This window comes from Camelina sativa, chromosome 5 (assembly GCF_000633955.1).
Source record: "Camelina sativa cultivar DH55 chromosome 5, Cs, whole genome shotgun sequence".
Classification (NCBI taxonomy): domain Eukaryota; kingdom Viridiplantae; phylum Streptophyta; class Magnoliopsida; order Brassicales; family Brassicaceae; genus Camelina; species Camelina sativa.
Window position 1 is genome coordinate 1,005,598 of NC_025689.1, and position 14,793 is coordinate 1,020,390.

General features: G+C 35.8%; 4 protein-coding genes across 6 annotated transcripts in view; 3 read left to right on the forward strand and 1 right to left on the reverse strand.

Moving 5' to 3' along the window:
* Positions 1 to 2,541, forward strand: part of LOC104784709 — a 6,713-nt gene extending 4,172 nt beyond the window's left edge. The window contains exons 7-15 of one of the 2 annotated variants that reach the window (XM_010509766.2): positions 1 to 141; positions 232 to 782; positions 872 to 936; positions 1,011 to 1,090; positions 1,171 to 1,275; positions 1,362 to 1,501; positions 1,627 to 1,755; positions 1,856 to 2,008; positions 2,098 to 2,541. The exon at positions 1 to 141 is cut by the window's left edge and continues 1 nt beyond it. In XM_010509766.2, the coding sequence (XP_010508068.2) occupies positions 1 to 141; positions 232 to 782; positions 872 to 936; positions 1,011 to 1,090; positions 1,171 to 1,275; positions 1,362 to 1,501; positions 1,627 to 1,755; positions 1,856 to 2,008; positions 2,098 to 2,236 (1,503 nt within the window). In that variant the 3' untranslated portion in view covers positions 2,237 to 2,541. The remainder of the gene's footprint in view (positions 142 to 231; positions 783 to 871; positions 937 to 1,010; positions 1,091 to 1,170; positions 1,276 to 1,361; positions 1,502 to 1,626; positions 1,756 to 1,855; positions 2,009 to 2,097) is intronic. The other variant, XM_019245611.1, reaches the window with a different exon arrangement.
* LOC104784710 (pentatricopeptide repeat-containing protein At2g46050, mitochondrial-like) lies at positions 2,576 to 4,452 on the reverse strand. Its single transcript, XM_010509767.2, has one exon. It carries the CDS (start codon positions 4,366 to 4,368, stop codon positions 2,602 to 2,604), a length of 1,767 nt encoding a protein of 588 aa, XP_010508069.1. The 5' UTR covers positions 4,369 to 4,452; the 3' UTR covers positions 2,576 to 2,601.
* On the forward strand, positions 6,690 to 9,826 carry LOC104784712 (AT-rich interactive domain-containing protein 1-like). Of its 2 annotated transcripts, XM_010509768.2 has the most exons (3): positions 6,690 to 7,133; positions 7,269 to 8,211; positions 8,643 to 9,825. In XM_010509768.2, the coding sequence occupies exons 2-3, from the start codon at positions 7,288 to 7,290 to the stop codon at positions 9,381 to 9,383; spliced, it is 1,665 nt and encodes a 554-aa protein (XP_010508070.1). In that variant the 5' UTR covers positions 6,690 to 7,133; positions 7,269 to 7,287; the 3' UTR covers positions 9,384 to 9,825. The 2 variants fall into 2 exon arrangements, with proteins under 2 accessions (XP_010508070.1, XP_019101157.1); XM_019245612.1 differs by lacking the exon at positions 6,690 to 7,133 and having other exon boundaries at positions 7,147 to 8,211; positions 8,643 to 9,826.
* On the forward strand, positions 10,100 to 13,376 carry LOC104784713 (probable kinetochore protein NUF2). The gene is made up of 11 exons (XM_010509770.2): positions 10,100 to 10,352; positions 10,465 to 10,686; positions 11,037 to 11,127; positions 11,206 to 11,385; positions 11,485 to 11,574; positions 11,656 to 11,763; positions 12,212 to 12,265; positions 12,393 to 12,507; positions 12,585 to 12,742; positions 12,836 to 12,931; positions 13,164 to 13,376. The coding sequence occupies exons 1-11, from the start codon at positions 10,189 to 10,191 to the stop codon at positions 13,224 to 13,226; spliced, it is 1,341 nt and encodes a 446-aa protein (XP_010508072.1). The 5' UTR covers positions 10,100 to 10,188; the 3' UTR covers positions 13,227 to 13,376.

Here is a 14,793-nt window from a genome sequence, read left to right on the forward strand (position 1 = left end):
AGTTTATCTGGACGGGAGAATCGGCTTGTACAGGGCACAAATTCTAGTTCTAAGGTCTGCTTTTCACTGAATGTTAAAGTGCTCGGGTGTCCTGTGGGAAAAGCAGGACCGAATTGCGGGCAGCAAATCTACATGCTTCAGGTAAGTTTCTCTAGAATCTTCTGCGTTTGTCAAAATCAATATTGAGCTCTAGACTTATTCCAATTATTGAACAAGATACATTTTATGCAGGCAGTTATGAGGAGAGGGTCGTTGACACCTTTTGAATCATATTATTTGCCGGTCAATGACGCTTCACCTTCAGGCTCAAGCACAGCTTTCCCCCTCGAACCCATTATCAGCAACTCTTCCTCTATTCCAGAGTTAGACACAAGCACATGGACTTATTTTCTCATGAACATCCCTCAAGGAGGTGCTGGTGGGCATATACACTTCAGATTAACATCAGATTCCACGATACAGTATGAAGTTTATCTTAGATTTGGTGGATTGCCCACTCTTGAGGATCGGGACTATTATTATGTGAATCGAACAAGCGCCAGCCGCTCAATGTTCTTCTCATTGTATAATTCTAGCCAAGAAAAGGTTGACTTCTACATTTTGTATGCTCGAGAAGGAACATGGTCAGTCGGGTTAAGGCAGCTCAATAACTCTACTGCTCCTGCTGCTTTCAAAGGTCCACCTACTCTAGTATCTCTTTCTCTTGAAAGATGTCCGAGAAGGTGTTCATCTCATGGGCAATGCCGATATGCTTTTGACGCTAGTGGATTGACATCTTACAGGTTTTCTTATATATCTCGAACCAGTTGAAATTTGGTAACATATGGAGAGTAGATTATTTCGAGAGTTAAATTCTTGTGTTGTGTTTCAGCTTTTGTTCTTGTGACAGAACCCATGGAGGCTTTGACTGCAGCATTGAAATTGTGTCAGACCAAGGTATCTTAATCTTATCAGTGTTTGAAACTTTGACAACTTTTTCTGTGTACTCATGTGCTTAAAACCTCATGCAGAACATGTTGTTCAGTCTATTGCTCTCATTGCATCAAATGCAGCGGCTCTTTTGCCAGCTTATTGGGCTCTTCGTCAGCGAGTAATTTTCTTGGTTTACACTTATAGTTTGATATTCTTGGTTTGTCCCATCTAAAAGCTGCTTATTTACGTGCTAAACAGGAGTATCCAGAGTGGGTTCTGTTCACATCCAGCGGAATCGCGAGCGCTCTGTATCATGCATGTGATGTAGGCACCTGGTGTGTGTTAAGTTACAATGTTTTACAGGTACGAGTAGTTTGATAGCTTCATCATTGTCATCTTCTGTGTGGAATTATATACTTAGTTACGAGATGGTAATTTTTTTTCTTCAGTTCATGGATTTCTGGCTCTCTTTCATGGCGGTGATTGGTACCTTTGTGTACTTATCCACGGCTGATGAAGCAGTTAAGAGGACAATACACACAGTTGTTGCCATTCTCACAGCTTTATTGGCCTTGACCAAGGCAACAAGGTATCTGAGATGTTTGACTGTGAATGGTTATGATAAATACATCTTCGTACTATTTTATTTTATTGTGACATCAAAACCTTGACACTATTTAAAAACTGTTACAATGGCTTACTATCTATTTGCAGGGCGTCGAATATAATTATTGTGTTAGCAATCGGTTCACTTGCTCTCCTCATCGGATTTTTGTTAGAATTTTTTACAAAGTATCGATCATATTGCGGGTCGGCTGGATTTTCATTGAACATGCTCGACAGGTAAACTAAGGAAGCCATTCTGTTTCTGACTTGAACATACAATAACCACCAATATGACGAAATCATTATTTATCTGAGTTCTGTCATATTTTTCTCGTAGGCCACGGGCAGTCAAAGAATGGTTTAGTAATCTGATCAAGACGCTCAATAAACGGTTTCGTTGGGGCTTTGTGGCGGCTGGTGTTGTACTCTTCACGATGGCGGCCGTAAGTTTCAAAGTAGAAACCAGTTCGAGCTACTGGATTTGGCACAGGTATGTGTATGTTAAGTTTATTAAATATGAATAACATTGATTGTACTATTACCTTTTCTGAAGGGTTGACTTATGAAAATTATGTGCAGTATTTGGCATTTCACAATCTACACATCATCCTTCTTCTTCCTCTGTTCGAAGATTGCAATTGTAAATAACGAGAACCAAGCCCACAACGGAGCTGACAACTACGAGTTAACAAGGCAAGACTCGCTACCAAGGAACTAAAAAAAGCATAAAGATAGAGGCTTTTACAGGATTTTTATGTATCTTGTCCTATATACCAACCAAAGAAGTTTTAGAACAGAACAAAGACATGGTGATGGGTAAATATTCAGGTTTTTTCTCTCCCTTACTTAGATTTTTCCGGTGTGGCATCTGAACCGCACTGCCAACTTGTGTCTGTAATCTTGTATGTCTATACACACATAGTGACAGGATAAGTTCACTGGAGTTGTCCAGTTGCATCATTTATCTTAGGCCTAGACGATGTAATGCTTTGGTACAATAAGAGGCTTTGGCATTCTTGAACAGTATTTACTTCCACAGCTTTTTATGCTGATTAAATACTGCTGTGTCCCTGGTTGTTATTGCTAGACTAAGTTTTCCCCTAACCAACTGCAACCTGGAGTTTTGGGATTGTTGCAGTTTCTCCTCTCTGTTCTACGCAGATGAGCCGCTTGATACCAATGGCCTTCGGAGGCGTAGGCGTTTGACAGGATGGAGTAGTTCACAGGTTTGCTAGGTTCAATCTCAAGAAGCTTCTTTGCACCCCATTTCATGGATTTTATTTTCTCATGGATGTTACATGCTCCTGTGAAAGCTGCCAAAGCATCAGTGCTTGGTTCTGTGGGCATTGACTTTAAAACATCAAAAGCCTCGTCGATGAAACCAGCTCGACCAAGAAGATCGATCAGACAAGTGTAGTGTTCTTCCTCTGGTTCTATCTTGTAAACGTTAGTCATTTGTTTGAACCAGTGAAGCCCTTCTTGAACTAATCCTCCATGGCTACAAGCAGACAGGACCTCTAAAAAAGTGATCTTGTCTGGATGAAGTTTCTGCAGCATACTTTCAAACATTCGCAAGCTTTCTTCTGGGAGTCCATGATAAGCCAAAGCTCCGATCACTGAAGTCCATGAAACAAGATCAGGTTCTCGGATGGAATGAAAACATAGAAGTGCTTCAGATAAATTTCCCAACTTGGAGTAAGAACTTATCAGAGAATTAGCCACCGATAAAAAATCTGCAGAGCCCCGTTTAGTAACAATGGCTTGCACTTGCTTAATCTCCTGAATTGCAGAGAATTTCGAGCAGGAACTCAAAACACTTGCAAAGGTAAGCTCATCTGGTTGAACATTCCCACGGAGCATTTGACTAAAAAGTCTCATAACTTCTCTCCCTTCTCCATTTTGTCCAAAACCCACAATCATCGCGTTCCAAGACACTACATTTCTCACAACCATCGAATCAAAACACTTACGAGCATCACTCATATAGTTACTCTTAGCATACATATTAACCAATGCAGTCGACACTGTAATGTCAAATTCAAATGACAGTTTGAAGACAGTGGCATGAATCTGCTTCCCTTGTTCGATCCTACAAGCACTGAGAAGACTCGAGAGAGTGAAATCATCACCCGTGAATCCGTTTTCTTCAGAACCCATCAGCTTAAGTAAACCAAAAGCTTCATCAATCATACCGTTAAGAACATAAGACGAAACCAAAGCGTTCCATAACACTAAATCTCTACACAAAACCGCCTCAAAGACTCGTTTTGCTTCAACAACGTGACCACACTTCCCGTAGAAATCAACGAGAGTAGTACTCAGAAAGCAACTTGATTCGAGACCTAGTTTCACAATCAGACAGTGTAATTGGATACCAGCTCCCACATCGTTGGAATCAGTACACAACCGAATCAACCCTATAAACGACACATGATCCAAACTCACCTCAGTAAGAAGTATCCGACTCAAACAACAAAAACCTAGATGAGCTCTGTTGTTGGTGACACCGTCTCGGTGAAGGACACTGTGAATGAGTATGTTCCAAGTAACATTATTTCTCACAGGCATTTCGTCGAAGAGCTTATCTGCATTATCAAAGTCTCTGCATTTCGTGTAAGCTTGCAAGAGCTTGTTTTGAAGGAAGAGAGAATTGTAAGTGCCTTCTTTTACCATGAACCCATGGTGTTGTCTCGCGTCACCAAGGAGATGATCAAAGCTAGCAGATAACTTCGATACAGAGGATATAGTTACAGGTGAGGAAGAAGGAAGGGTTCTGAGGGTTCGCAAGGAAGATAAATAGTTTTTGAATAGGACAGTCTCGATCGGCGTTGATCGGAACGTAAAACGCATCTCTACCGCCGGACATGAAAACAAAGACGGCGTGGCGGGAAACGTCTGACTCAATTCGAGGTTTTAACTTTAGAGCCGAGCCGAGTCGAGTCGTTTTCAAAGAGGTATTGTATTTGTTACGGTAAATAGGGTAATTAAATGACTAATGAGTACTTAATGACCAATGAGTTTTGTCGACAGTTAACCACAGTAGCTGAGTTTTTACTTTTTAGTTTAAACTTTAAACAAAAATATTGGTGACATTGTTTATCATGTGAATTCTAAATATCTTTCTTCTTCTTTTTATTTAATTGCAACCCTTTTTGTCTTTAAATTGATAAATTGCTATGAATGTTGTAGTAAGAACTAAAATTTTATGCTTTTACTTTAAAGAAAATATTATAGAGCATTCCTCTTTAATTTACTGATTTGAGAATTATAAAAGTAATAAAAAGTTTAAACCATATACTATTGGCTTCCAATAATTTGTCATAAATAATAAAAAAAATGATTAATCAGTAGAAAAAACTTAAGTGCTCATTGAAAATTGTAAAAACTTTAAAGTTTGGTTTTAATAACATCCAATTCAAATAGACAAAACGACATTTTAACAACTGGCATATACTTTACTTAAACAGAAAATACATAAGACCATCAGCATCGGTAGCAACGCTCAAAATAATATATTTTAATTATTTTTTTTAAGTATTATTATATATTTAAATAATAAATTTGTAAAAATAAAATTGGCCAGTCATAAACTTCCATACCTTAGAGAAACATTCTTCCGATGCTCAATGGAGAAACGTTTTTCACTTTTCAGTTTATTTTATTATTATTTTTTAATTTTTAAATTGAGAATATATTTAAGAGTAACAACTAGTCGACATGCTCTAAGAGCAGCTTTTTTTTCTTTTATAGTTTTAGACCTTTTCTAATTTTGAATGGGTTACATTGTGATTTTTTCACTTTTTATAATTTAAAGTTGTAAAAACGTTAAAGTTTGGTTAGATAAGAGTAAGACCAAACTAAAAGTAAAAATTCACATTACATAATCCAATCGCCTTTTTGTAAAAAATAACGTTCATTCTGATTCAATGTAAGTATCGTTTTTACATAAAATAAGAAAAGACAAAAAAAGATTCTATTATTCTTATTAATTAAGTATTATTAAGAAATGCTATTACTTTACTCTCCCAGAATATAAATCTTAAAGTTTAATCAATTTTACACTATTGATTTTTTTTTTTGTGAAAATTTTACACTATTGATTAGAATGATAAATTTCTTCTTTTTTTTATTTATTTGCAACCCTTTTTTGTCTTTAAATTGATAAATTGCTATGAATGCTGCAGTAAGAACTAAAATTGTATGCTTTTACTTTTAAAGAAAATATTATAGAGCATTCCTCTTAAATTTACTGCTTTGAGATTTATATAATTAATAAAAGTTTGAAACCATATATTATTTACTTTCAATTATTTGTCATAAATAATTAAAAAGATGATTAACCAGTAAAAAAATTTAGTGCTCATTAAAAATTGTAAAAACGTTAAAGTTTGGTTTTAATAACATCCAATTCAAATGCACAAAAGGACATTGTAACAACTGGCATATATTTTAGTCAAACAAAAAATACCTAATAACGTTTTTTTTTTCTTTTATAGTTTTAGACTTTTTCTGATTTTGAATGAGTTATATCATGATTTTCTCACTTTTTATAATTTAAAGTTGTAAAAACGTTAAAGTTTGGTTAGATAAGACCACACTAAAAGTAAAAGTTCACATTACATAAACCAATCGCCTTTTTGTAAAAAATAATGTTCATTCTGATTCAATGTAAGCATCGTTTTTCACGTAAAAAAAAATATTCAATTATTCTTTTAAATTAAGTATTATTAAAAAATGCTATTACTTTACTTTCCCAAAATATAAATCTTAAAGATTAATCAGTTTTACACTATTGATTAGAATAATAAAAACTACTTCGAAAAAACAGTATTTCACTTGAAATAGAAATTTAATTAAAAATAAAATAATACTAATTATTTGTGACCATAATGGTTACTAACTATACCAAAAAACTCTAAATTTTTTCTCTAGCTTTTTTGGTTTGTTAAAGTTTTGTAAATTGATAACTCAACCAGTGGATTAAATAATAAACTAGAGTTAAAACGTCATATGACAGCTAATAATAAAAGTTTGATGATGATTGTTTTGGTATGGGTCTCTCTCTCTCTCATTTCCAATGCGTCTTCCTATATAAAATCCGTCGTGCCTTACATTCAATAAAAACTCATTTCTCTACATTTTCTTAATAGCTGCAACCAAAAAAAAAAAAAGTATTACAGAAAGAAGATTTTTATAGAAAAAATTAATAGAGACAAAAAGGTTAGTGGTGATTCCGCATCATTATAATAATCTGATCCCCCTTCTTGATTTCTCATTTCGATATAACTTTTGGCTTGCAAGTTTCGTATTTTTCACAATTTAGTAACCCTAATTTTGGGGGATAAAACAAGTATTCGATTTTTTTTTTTGGGAAAAAGGGTCTGTATCTATGGGAAAATTCGATTTTTGACCCAAAACTTCTTCACTGGTCACCATCCATCGCAAACCCAAACCTCGAAAGAGAAATAAGGAAATGGCGGGCCAAGTGGGGAAAGTGTGAAGCCGGAAAATTTTGCCAAAACTGAAATTTTTTTCCCTAAATTTTCGATTTTCTTTTTGTGTTTCCCGCTAAAAAATACCCTAATTTCCGCCATGGAAACTCAGAGGTCTTAATCGTAAGTTCATGATTCTTCAATTCCTGGATCTTCTTCTTTGTTTCTCTTAGAAGATTCCCTGGGGTTTTCGTTTATTGCTTTGTTTGTTTCGTTTGTAGTTCAGTGATCTAAAATGGGATCTATGAATGGTTGTAGGGTTCGTTGTTCGTTGTCAATGGCGGGTTGGTCGATGGTAGCTAACGAGGATGCCATCGATCTTAACAAAACTCCGAAGAACCTCAACGCCACTAGGTCTCCTCAAAGCGTTAACCCAGAATCTACAGGGTCTGGGTTTGAAAAGAAGATTAAAGAACTCATCTCTTTGTTCCGACCTTTACTTGAATCTTTCCTCTGCGAGTTCTGTTCGGCGGAAAGCTTCCGACCTCTTCCTCCGATGACTGGCGACGGGAGAACCGTTGATTTGTTCAATCTTTTCTTGAACGTGAGTCACAAAGGCGGATTTGATTCAGTTTCTTTAAATGGGTTATGGGGTGAGGTTGCTCAAGACTCTGGATTAGGGTCTTATAACTCAGCATCTGCTAAACTGATCTATGTTAAGTACCTTGATGCACTTGCTAGATGGTTGAACAGAGTTACTGTAGGTGATACTGATGCTAGTAGTCTTGAGTTGTCTGGAATCTCTGATGCTTTGGTGGCTAGACTTAAAGTTTTCTTATCTGAAGTGAAGAGGAAGTATGAGTTGAGGAAAGGTCATACTGCAAAGGAGTTAGGAGCAGAGCTTAAATGGTTTATATCAAAAACGAAGAGAAGATACGATAAGTACCAAACTTGCAAAGAGCCTGGTTCTAATGATGCTGTGAAAGAAATCGAGGGTTCCAAGTTTACTGAAAAGAGACTGGAGAAGATGATGATCCTTGAATCCGGTAATCAGGACTGCTCTTCGCCTGGGAAGAGAAAACGAGAATGTCCTTTGGAGACATTGAAATGGTTAAGCCAGGTTGCTAAGGATCCATCTCTCGGTCGTGTGCCAGATAGATCAAAGTGGGTAGCTTACGGGAGTGAAGAGCCATGGAAACAACTTCTTCTGTTTAGGGCCTCTATAACAAAAAACGATCCAGCTTGTGAAAAGACTTGGCAGGTGGGTATAGTTTTTCGAGAAATCTGCATTTGCTGGTATGCTTTAGTGATTTGAAATTCATTATTGGATTTTAACTATGAAGATGTGAATTTTGCCTAAAGAATCATGAATTGCATGTTTCACTAAAGCATTTTAAGGAGTCCCTCGTAGCAACTTAGGAAATGCTGCTTCTGTATTCATCATATGAAATTTGATGCTTTATAGTGTCTGCTTCCCAATATTCCACAATGAGAGTGCTTTAGCACAAGTGTTGTATTACTGCATTGAGAAGATTCTCAATGCTGTCTCACTGCAAAGAGGCTTTGAATCGTTTAAATTGAAATAGAATCTAATTAGTCTGATGGTTATTGTTTGCCTGTGCTCTCTGATTTTGCTGCTGTTCTTACATGTTTATGCAATTCAAGTCTTGATAATTTGCTCATATGTTTCAGAAACTCCAAAAGATGCACCCATCCATGTACGATGATAGTGCTGGACCTGGTTACAATCTAAGGGTGAGGCTGAGTTACGATGGTAGTCAGTTTAATGACAAGAACAGTTCAGATGAGGAGGATAGACCATGTCCTCTAGTTGGGTCAGAGTTTCAAGCTGATGTACCGGAGTGGACTGACATAACCCCTGAAAGCGATTCAAAGTGGTTGGGCACTCGGATCTGGCCACTGACCAAAGAACAAAGCAAGAAGAGTCTTCTTATCGAAAGAGATCGTATTGGAAAAGGAAGAGAGGATTCTTGTGGCTGCCAGAGTCCAGGATCCATTGAGTGTGTCAAGTTTCATATCAGTGCAAAACAGGATAAACTGAAACTTGAACTTGGTCCAGCTTTCTACATGTGGTGTTTTGATGTCATGGGTGAAGGTATTCTTCAGTATTGGACAGACATAGAACTGAAGAAGATAAAGTCTTTGATGAGTTCTCCACCTTCACTTAGCCAAGCTTTCTTCGATCAGGCCAAGACAATCCTTCCGTCAAAGAGCAGAGGAAAAATTGTGAGCTACTTCTACAACGTGACTCTTTTGCAGTATAGGGCAAATCAGAGTAGAACCACTCATGATATAGACAGTGATACTGATCAATACTTCACCGGTGCAAAAGAGAAAGAAAATCCAACCCCCGAAGCAAACACATCCCAGAAACCCGGCCTGCTTTCTCCTAAGAAAAGAAGATGTCGATAGAGAGAGAAGTAGCTAGAGCCGTGATGAATCACTCTGTTGATAGATTCAAGTTGGAGCATCTCTTTTTGTTTTCTTTCCATCTCGTTTTTTGGGCTTCTTTTGCCATATTGAAACTGGCTTTAAACTCTGGGAAAAGGCGCTTTCATCATGGCGGCATTGTCTCAGCAAATTCTGGTTTTGAGGTATATACTTCCATCTCTTCCTTGGATGATTCTGCAGTATTATTCTTTTTTTGGTGGGCATAGCTGAAAAAGGCTTTGTGAAGAAAACTGATGAATCAGAGAGAAGATTTCTAAAAGTACAGTAAGAGAATTCGATTAGTATAGATTTGGCAACAGAGACCAAATGTAATTGCTTGATATATGGATTTTTTGTTTGTTTCCAGAAAAAAAGAAAATGCATAATATCTGGTTACTACTTAAGATCACAAGTTCATGATTCCTTTAATCTTCTCATCACTTGAATAATTTAAACCTTCTTCACGCGAGCAAAGTTATAAAACATGAACCGCTCTGTTTTTTTTACTTAGAAGCTTTTATCTGATTATATCAATTAAATAATATTTAAAACGGACTAAAAAAGGTGTAATGAAGTGGGCCAATTGTTTATGCGTCGGCCCATAAAGGGACTAAGCCCAATAAAGCCCAATTAAATTTTAAGTTCAAAATTTAAAAACTCCAGTTTTTCTTTCTTTACGCTCCTCCGTTGGTGTTTTTGTCAGTCACACTGCGAGACCTTTGTTGCTTATTCACTTTCCATTCGAAATAATCGAATCCATACAAGAAGCAGAAATCGAAACTACATAATGCCAGCGTGCGAGTATCCGAGGTTATCTCGTCCCGAAATCATCACTATCCTCAAGGAGGCTCAGATTGCGAGCATTACAGACGCCGATTTCAAAAGCCCTACTCTCGAGTTCGTCTCAGAGCTTTACACCAGAATTCTTATCTATCTCGACGTCATCAAAGAGTAAGCACCTCCCGCTCCCCCTTAGTTCCTCTTTTTACTCGTCAATTTTTCCAAATCTCTAATTTTAAAAAATTTGGGAATTTCTGATGATTTTTCAAAATATCCGTTGTAGAGAAGAGAAAGGTCAAGTCGATTTTGAGGTTTTGCAGCAATTGGAGAATCCAGATCATCATGTCACTTCACTGCAATATTCGGATCTCTATTGCAAAGTGAAAGATATGCTAGATATGGTGGTGGAGTGTCCATTACAGATGAATTACAAGGATCTTATACGCCCCGAACCATCCCGGACCGAGTTTTTCATCAGTTCACTTGTCAACTATGCTCTACACAAGTATCTTTTTTCTCATGCTCCTAGTTTAGATTATACCTCTGCAAATTGAAGTTAGCTTACTTCTCTTCTAGTTTCTATTTGGATGTACCAAGAATTAGAACTAGTAACAAGAGTACAAATGTTTTGAATTTCTGATGGCTTTTTTTTAGGAGTGCACATAGAGTTAAGTAAGGAACAGAAAAATTAAGAAAAAAGTGGTTTGTTATTTTAAGATGAGAATACAATATTACTCTTTCCCTGCGCAGATTTTACAAGTTTGATATCATTTAGTGCATTCATGTTTTCTCATATCTTCTTTCCTGTGCTAGTGATTCAAAAATTGATGCTCTCATGATTATTTTATGTACCAGAGATTCAAAAATGAATAAAATAAAAGAAAAGACTGAGGAGTTGACTCTCCTTGACGAGGAGCGGAAGCAGTGGGAGGCAAATATTGCCCAGGTAATGCAACGGACAAACTATATCTATCACATAAATATCCATTTCTATTCTTTCTTTCTGATGGCTCTCTCCATGCAGTTGAATGCAGAGATTGGAGAATTTGATGAAGCCGCTGAAAGGGATTTACCCTTTGTCCAAGAGCTAGAAGCGAGGATTGAAGAACTCAATCAGACTATATTAGCACTCAATAATCAGCAGATGTCACTGCGGGCTACCTTCCAACAAATGAGAGAGAAGAGTACACAGATGGATAACGAGGTAAGAAACAACATGATGTGCACTTGAGAGCTCCTTCCTTCCTGTAACTATGTAATTTAGTTTATTTTTGCTCCCTAACATGTGTATTTCTCTCTACAGATTTCCAAAGCAGAGTTTGATCTTGTGCAAACTGTCCAAGAAAATGCAGACCTCCGCTCACAAATTGTTCAATCTCCAGACAAATTGCAGGTATATTTTTGTTCCCACTAGCACACTAGTCCTAAGATGAAATTTTGTGTACACGGGCTTTAACGATTGATATTGAGACAGGGAGCTTTAGAAGAGAAGAAGCTAGTACTTGGGGACACAAAGAAAGCTGAGCAATCCGCAATGGAAACTTTCCAGGAAAAGGCTGCCATTCTTGAGGTTTATGAAAAGGTATCTAATGAAAACTCTAGACTATTACTAAATGTTATTGATTAGCACGTAGCTAAATGCATTTAGGACATCCTATGCAACCTGATGGTTCACTAATGGAAATTATCGAGTCCTAGGTCACTGCGGATACTACCATTTGGTTAGAGAAAGTTGATTTCAAGTCTTAGGTGTTTATTGCTATATCACATTTGTTCATACTTCAGTCAAGGATATTTAGGATGAACTTCATTTATTTTGGTGTATAGTGGATGAGAATGAATCCAAGGTGGACACTGGACAGTGTAGATTGAGATCTTATTCTATGTTGATACTTCAGAGTTTTTTTTATTTAGGTGTAGTCTTATAATAGTTTTAGGCTTTCATATTTTGAGCGTAATAACGTTTACCATCAAAGTTTTCTTTAATATTGAGGTAACAAAGTACATTTAACTATGGGTGCCTTTTGCAGGCCTTCAAGAAAATTTCAAAGTCTTCTTCGCAACTGCAGTTAATTAACGAACAGGTGACCAAGCAAAAATAATCCTTCCTCTTTCTTTGCTTGTAGATTGTGAACCATGTATGATATATGTGGCAACACACAGACCCTTCCAATTATCTTTCATTTTTATGTGTGTTTAATGATGTTACAGGTAACCAATGCGAAAGCTGTTGAGAAAGAATTCAAAGCTCTTAAAGCTAAGCTGAGCGAGGATGGAGTAGCGTACAAATCACTTGAGGCGAAAGTGGTTGAGCGGGAAAGAATAGGCGAGTCATTGTTTATTTCTTTCCTCTTTAGATATTGTTTCGGAACGGAGGCTGTAATTCTCTATTTCTCTCAACAGTGGAACAGTTGAACGAATCATTGAAACAACTAGAGAAGGAAAAAGCAGTCATGTTTGATGATTGGACAAATCAACTGAATAACCTAGAAGTGGAGGTTGAATCCAGAAGACGTGAACTTGAAGCCAGGCAAACGGATGTGGAATCAGTAGTAGCTGTGGTATTGCTCCCTTGTTTTTAACAAAATGAATCTGTTGTGTACGATGCTGTATCATCTCGCCTTCTAAGTTTTTCTTTGTTTATATATCAACAGGTTGATGACAATACTGCCAAGATTAAGCAGGTGAGACAGTCAGGAGAAGCTAAAGTGCAACAGTTAGCCGCTAAATATGAAGAGATCGTTAAGCAGGTTTCTTTCGTTTACCATTATTATTTTCACCTGAATAGCCCCGTGAATTCGGTCGAGTTAAGGCTATCATATATTAAAGATCATGAAAATACAGAATGTTGATTAATACAAAATGCAAAAGCCTGCAGCAAATTAAGAGGTCTCCAAAGTTAAACCTGTATTAGGCTTTCTTCCAGATTCTTTGTAAGATATACTGGTACATATACTGAGCCTCATCTTTGATATTTTGCAGTTTCGTGAATACACGGCGTCGTTTGATGCAGTTCTGACTGAAGAGAAATTTCGATTAGTTTAGATTTGGCAACAGAGACCAAATGTAATTGCTTGCTATATGGATTTTTTGTTTGTTTCCAAAAAAAAAAATGCGTATATCTGGTTACTACTTAAGATCACGAGTTCATGATTTTCGAGACCAAACAGGTTACTACCTTCTTCACACGAGCAAAGTTATAAAAACATGAACCGCTCTGTTTTTACTTGGAAGCTTTTTCTGATTATATCAATTAAATGATATTTTCAATAACGTAATGATTTTTGAAATAAAGGTAAAGATGATAGATAGCACAAATTTAAGTAGTTAGTTACATTCTATGATATAATTTTTTTAAAAAAGTAGTAAAAAATAAATTTAGAGATATTAATTAGTTGATAATCATTGTATGAGTTATATGACTTATGATAAAGAAAATGGGTTAATATTGTTGGGGTAAAATAATATTTAAAACGGACTAAAAATGTTGCAAAGAACTGGGCCAAATTTTAATAATGCGTCGGCCCATAAATGGACCAAATAAAACATCATCGTTATCCCACGCGCACCTAAATCACGTTGTTATAACGCGCCCCTTTTTTGCAGTCTAACCCCTTTGAAAATGGGACGAAAATCAACTGAATCCAATTATTTGGAGTCCAATGGCGCGTGAGATATTTTTCTTTCACATTTTTTTTTTTGCTTTTTTTTTTTTTGTCATGTAACCCTCTTTCAAAAGTTAAACAAAAAAAAAAAAGGTTTAACGTCATTATATTCAGCTAAACCGTGTATGTAAAGAAATTGAAATGAGGATTGGAATATGCATGTGGACACGTTATTAGATTTCATTATATATTAAAAAAACAAACAAATACATGTAATTTGTTGATTGTTGTCCTCACGTCTACTACTATAGTCTTGTAACTTCGTAAATTTGATTGGCTCACGTTTCTTTTTAGAATGATTCATATTGTGGTTATAAAATACTACGAGAAAGTGGTAATTGTAAGATAAGTCACAACTCCACCATCATCTTCTTATAACGTTATCCGGTTTATTGTAATAAATACTCATTCAAAGTTTCATTTTTTTTTTTGGCTCTATATAAGTAGCTATATATTAAAATTAATTATTTAAGCTTTAAACATTATATGAATGATCATTTTTTAAAACCATCTTTTATAATATTATTTTAAAAATATTTGATTAAATCATAATATGATAGTTAACTATTTGTATCATTTGTAATTATGATAAATAATTTTCATCAATAGTGTAAACGAATAATGATTATAGGATGCAATTTTTTTCTTATAGGATAAGTATATATGACATCCGAATATATATATATATATATATATTTTACGAGTGAATGCTTAAAATAGTGATTGTTAGTGGTTAGGAGAATGGTGGATAAGACTAGAAAGATGCCAATTTATCATATTAATCTTTGTCTTGTCTGCACATTATAATTATCTTGTTTGATTGATTAAAGGATTTTTGATTAAGAAAACAAGTATGGATGTTCGCATAACACGTAGAAGAAAGAATTGAAACTGTATACTATAATCTAATAGGTATAATTGACATGGTCATACTTGAACAACTACAC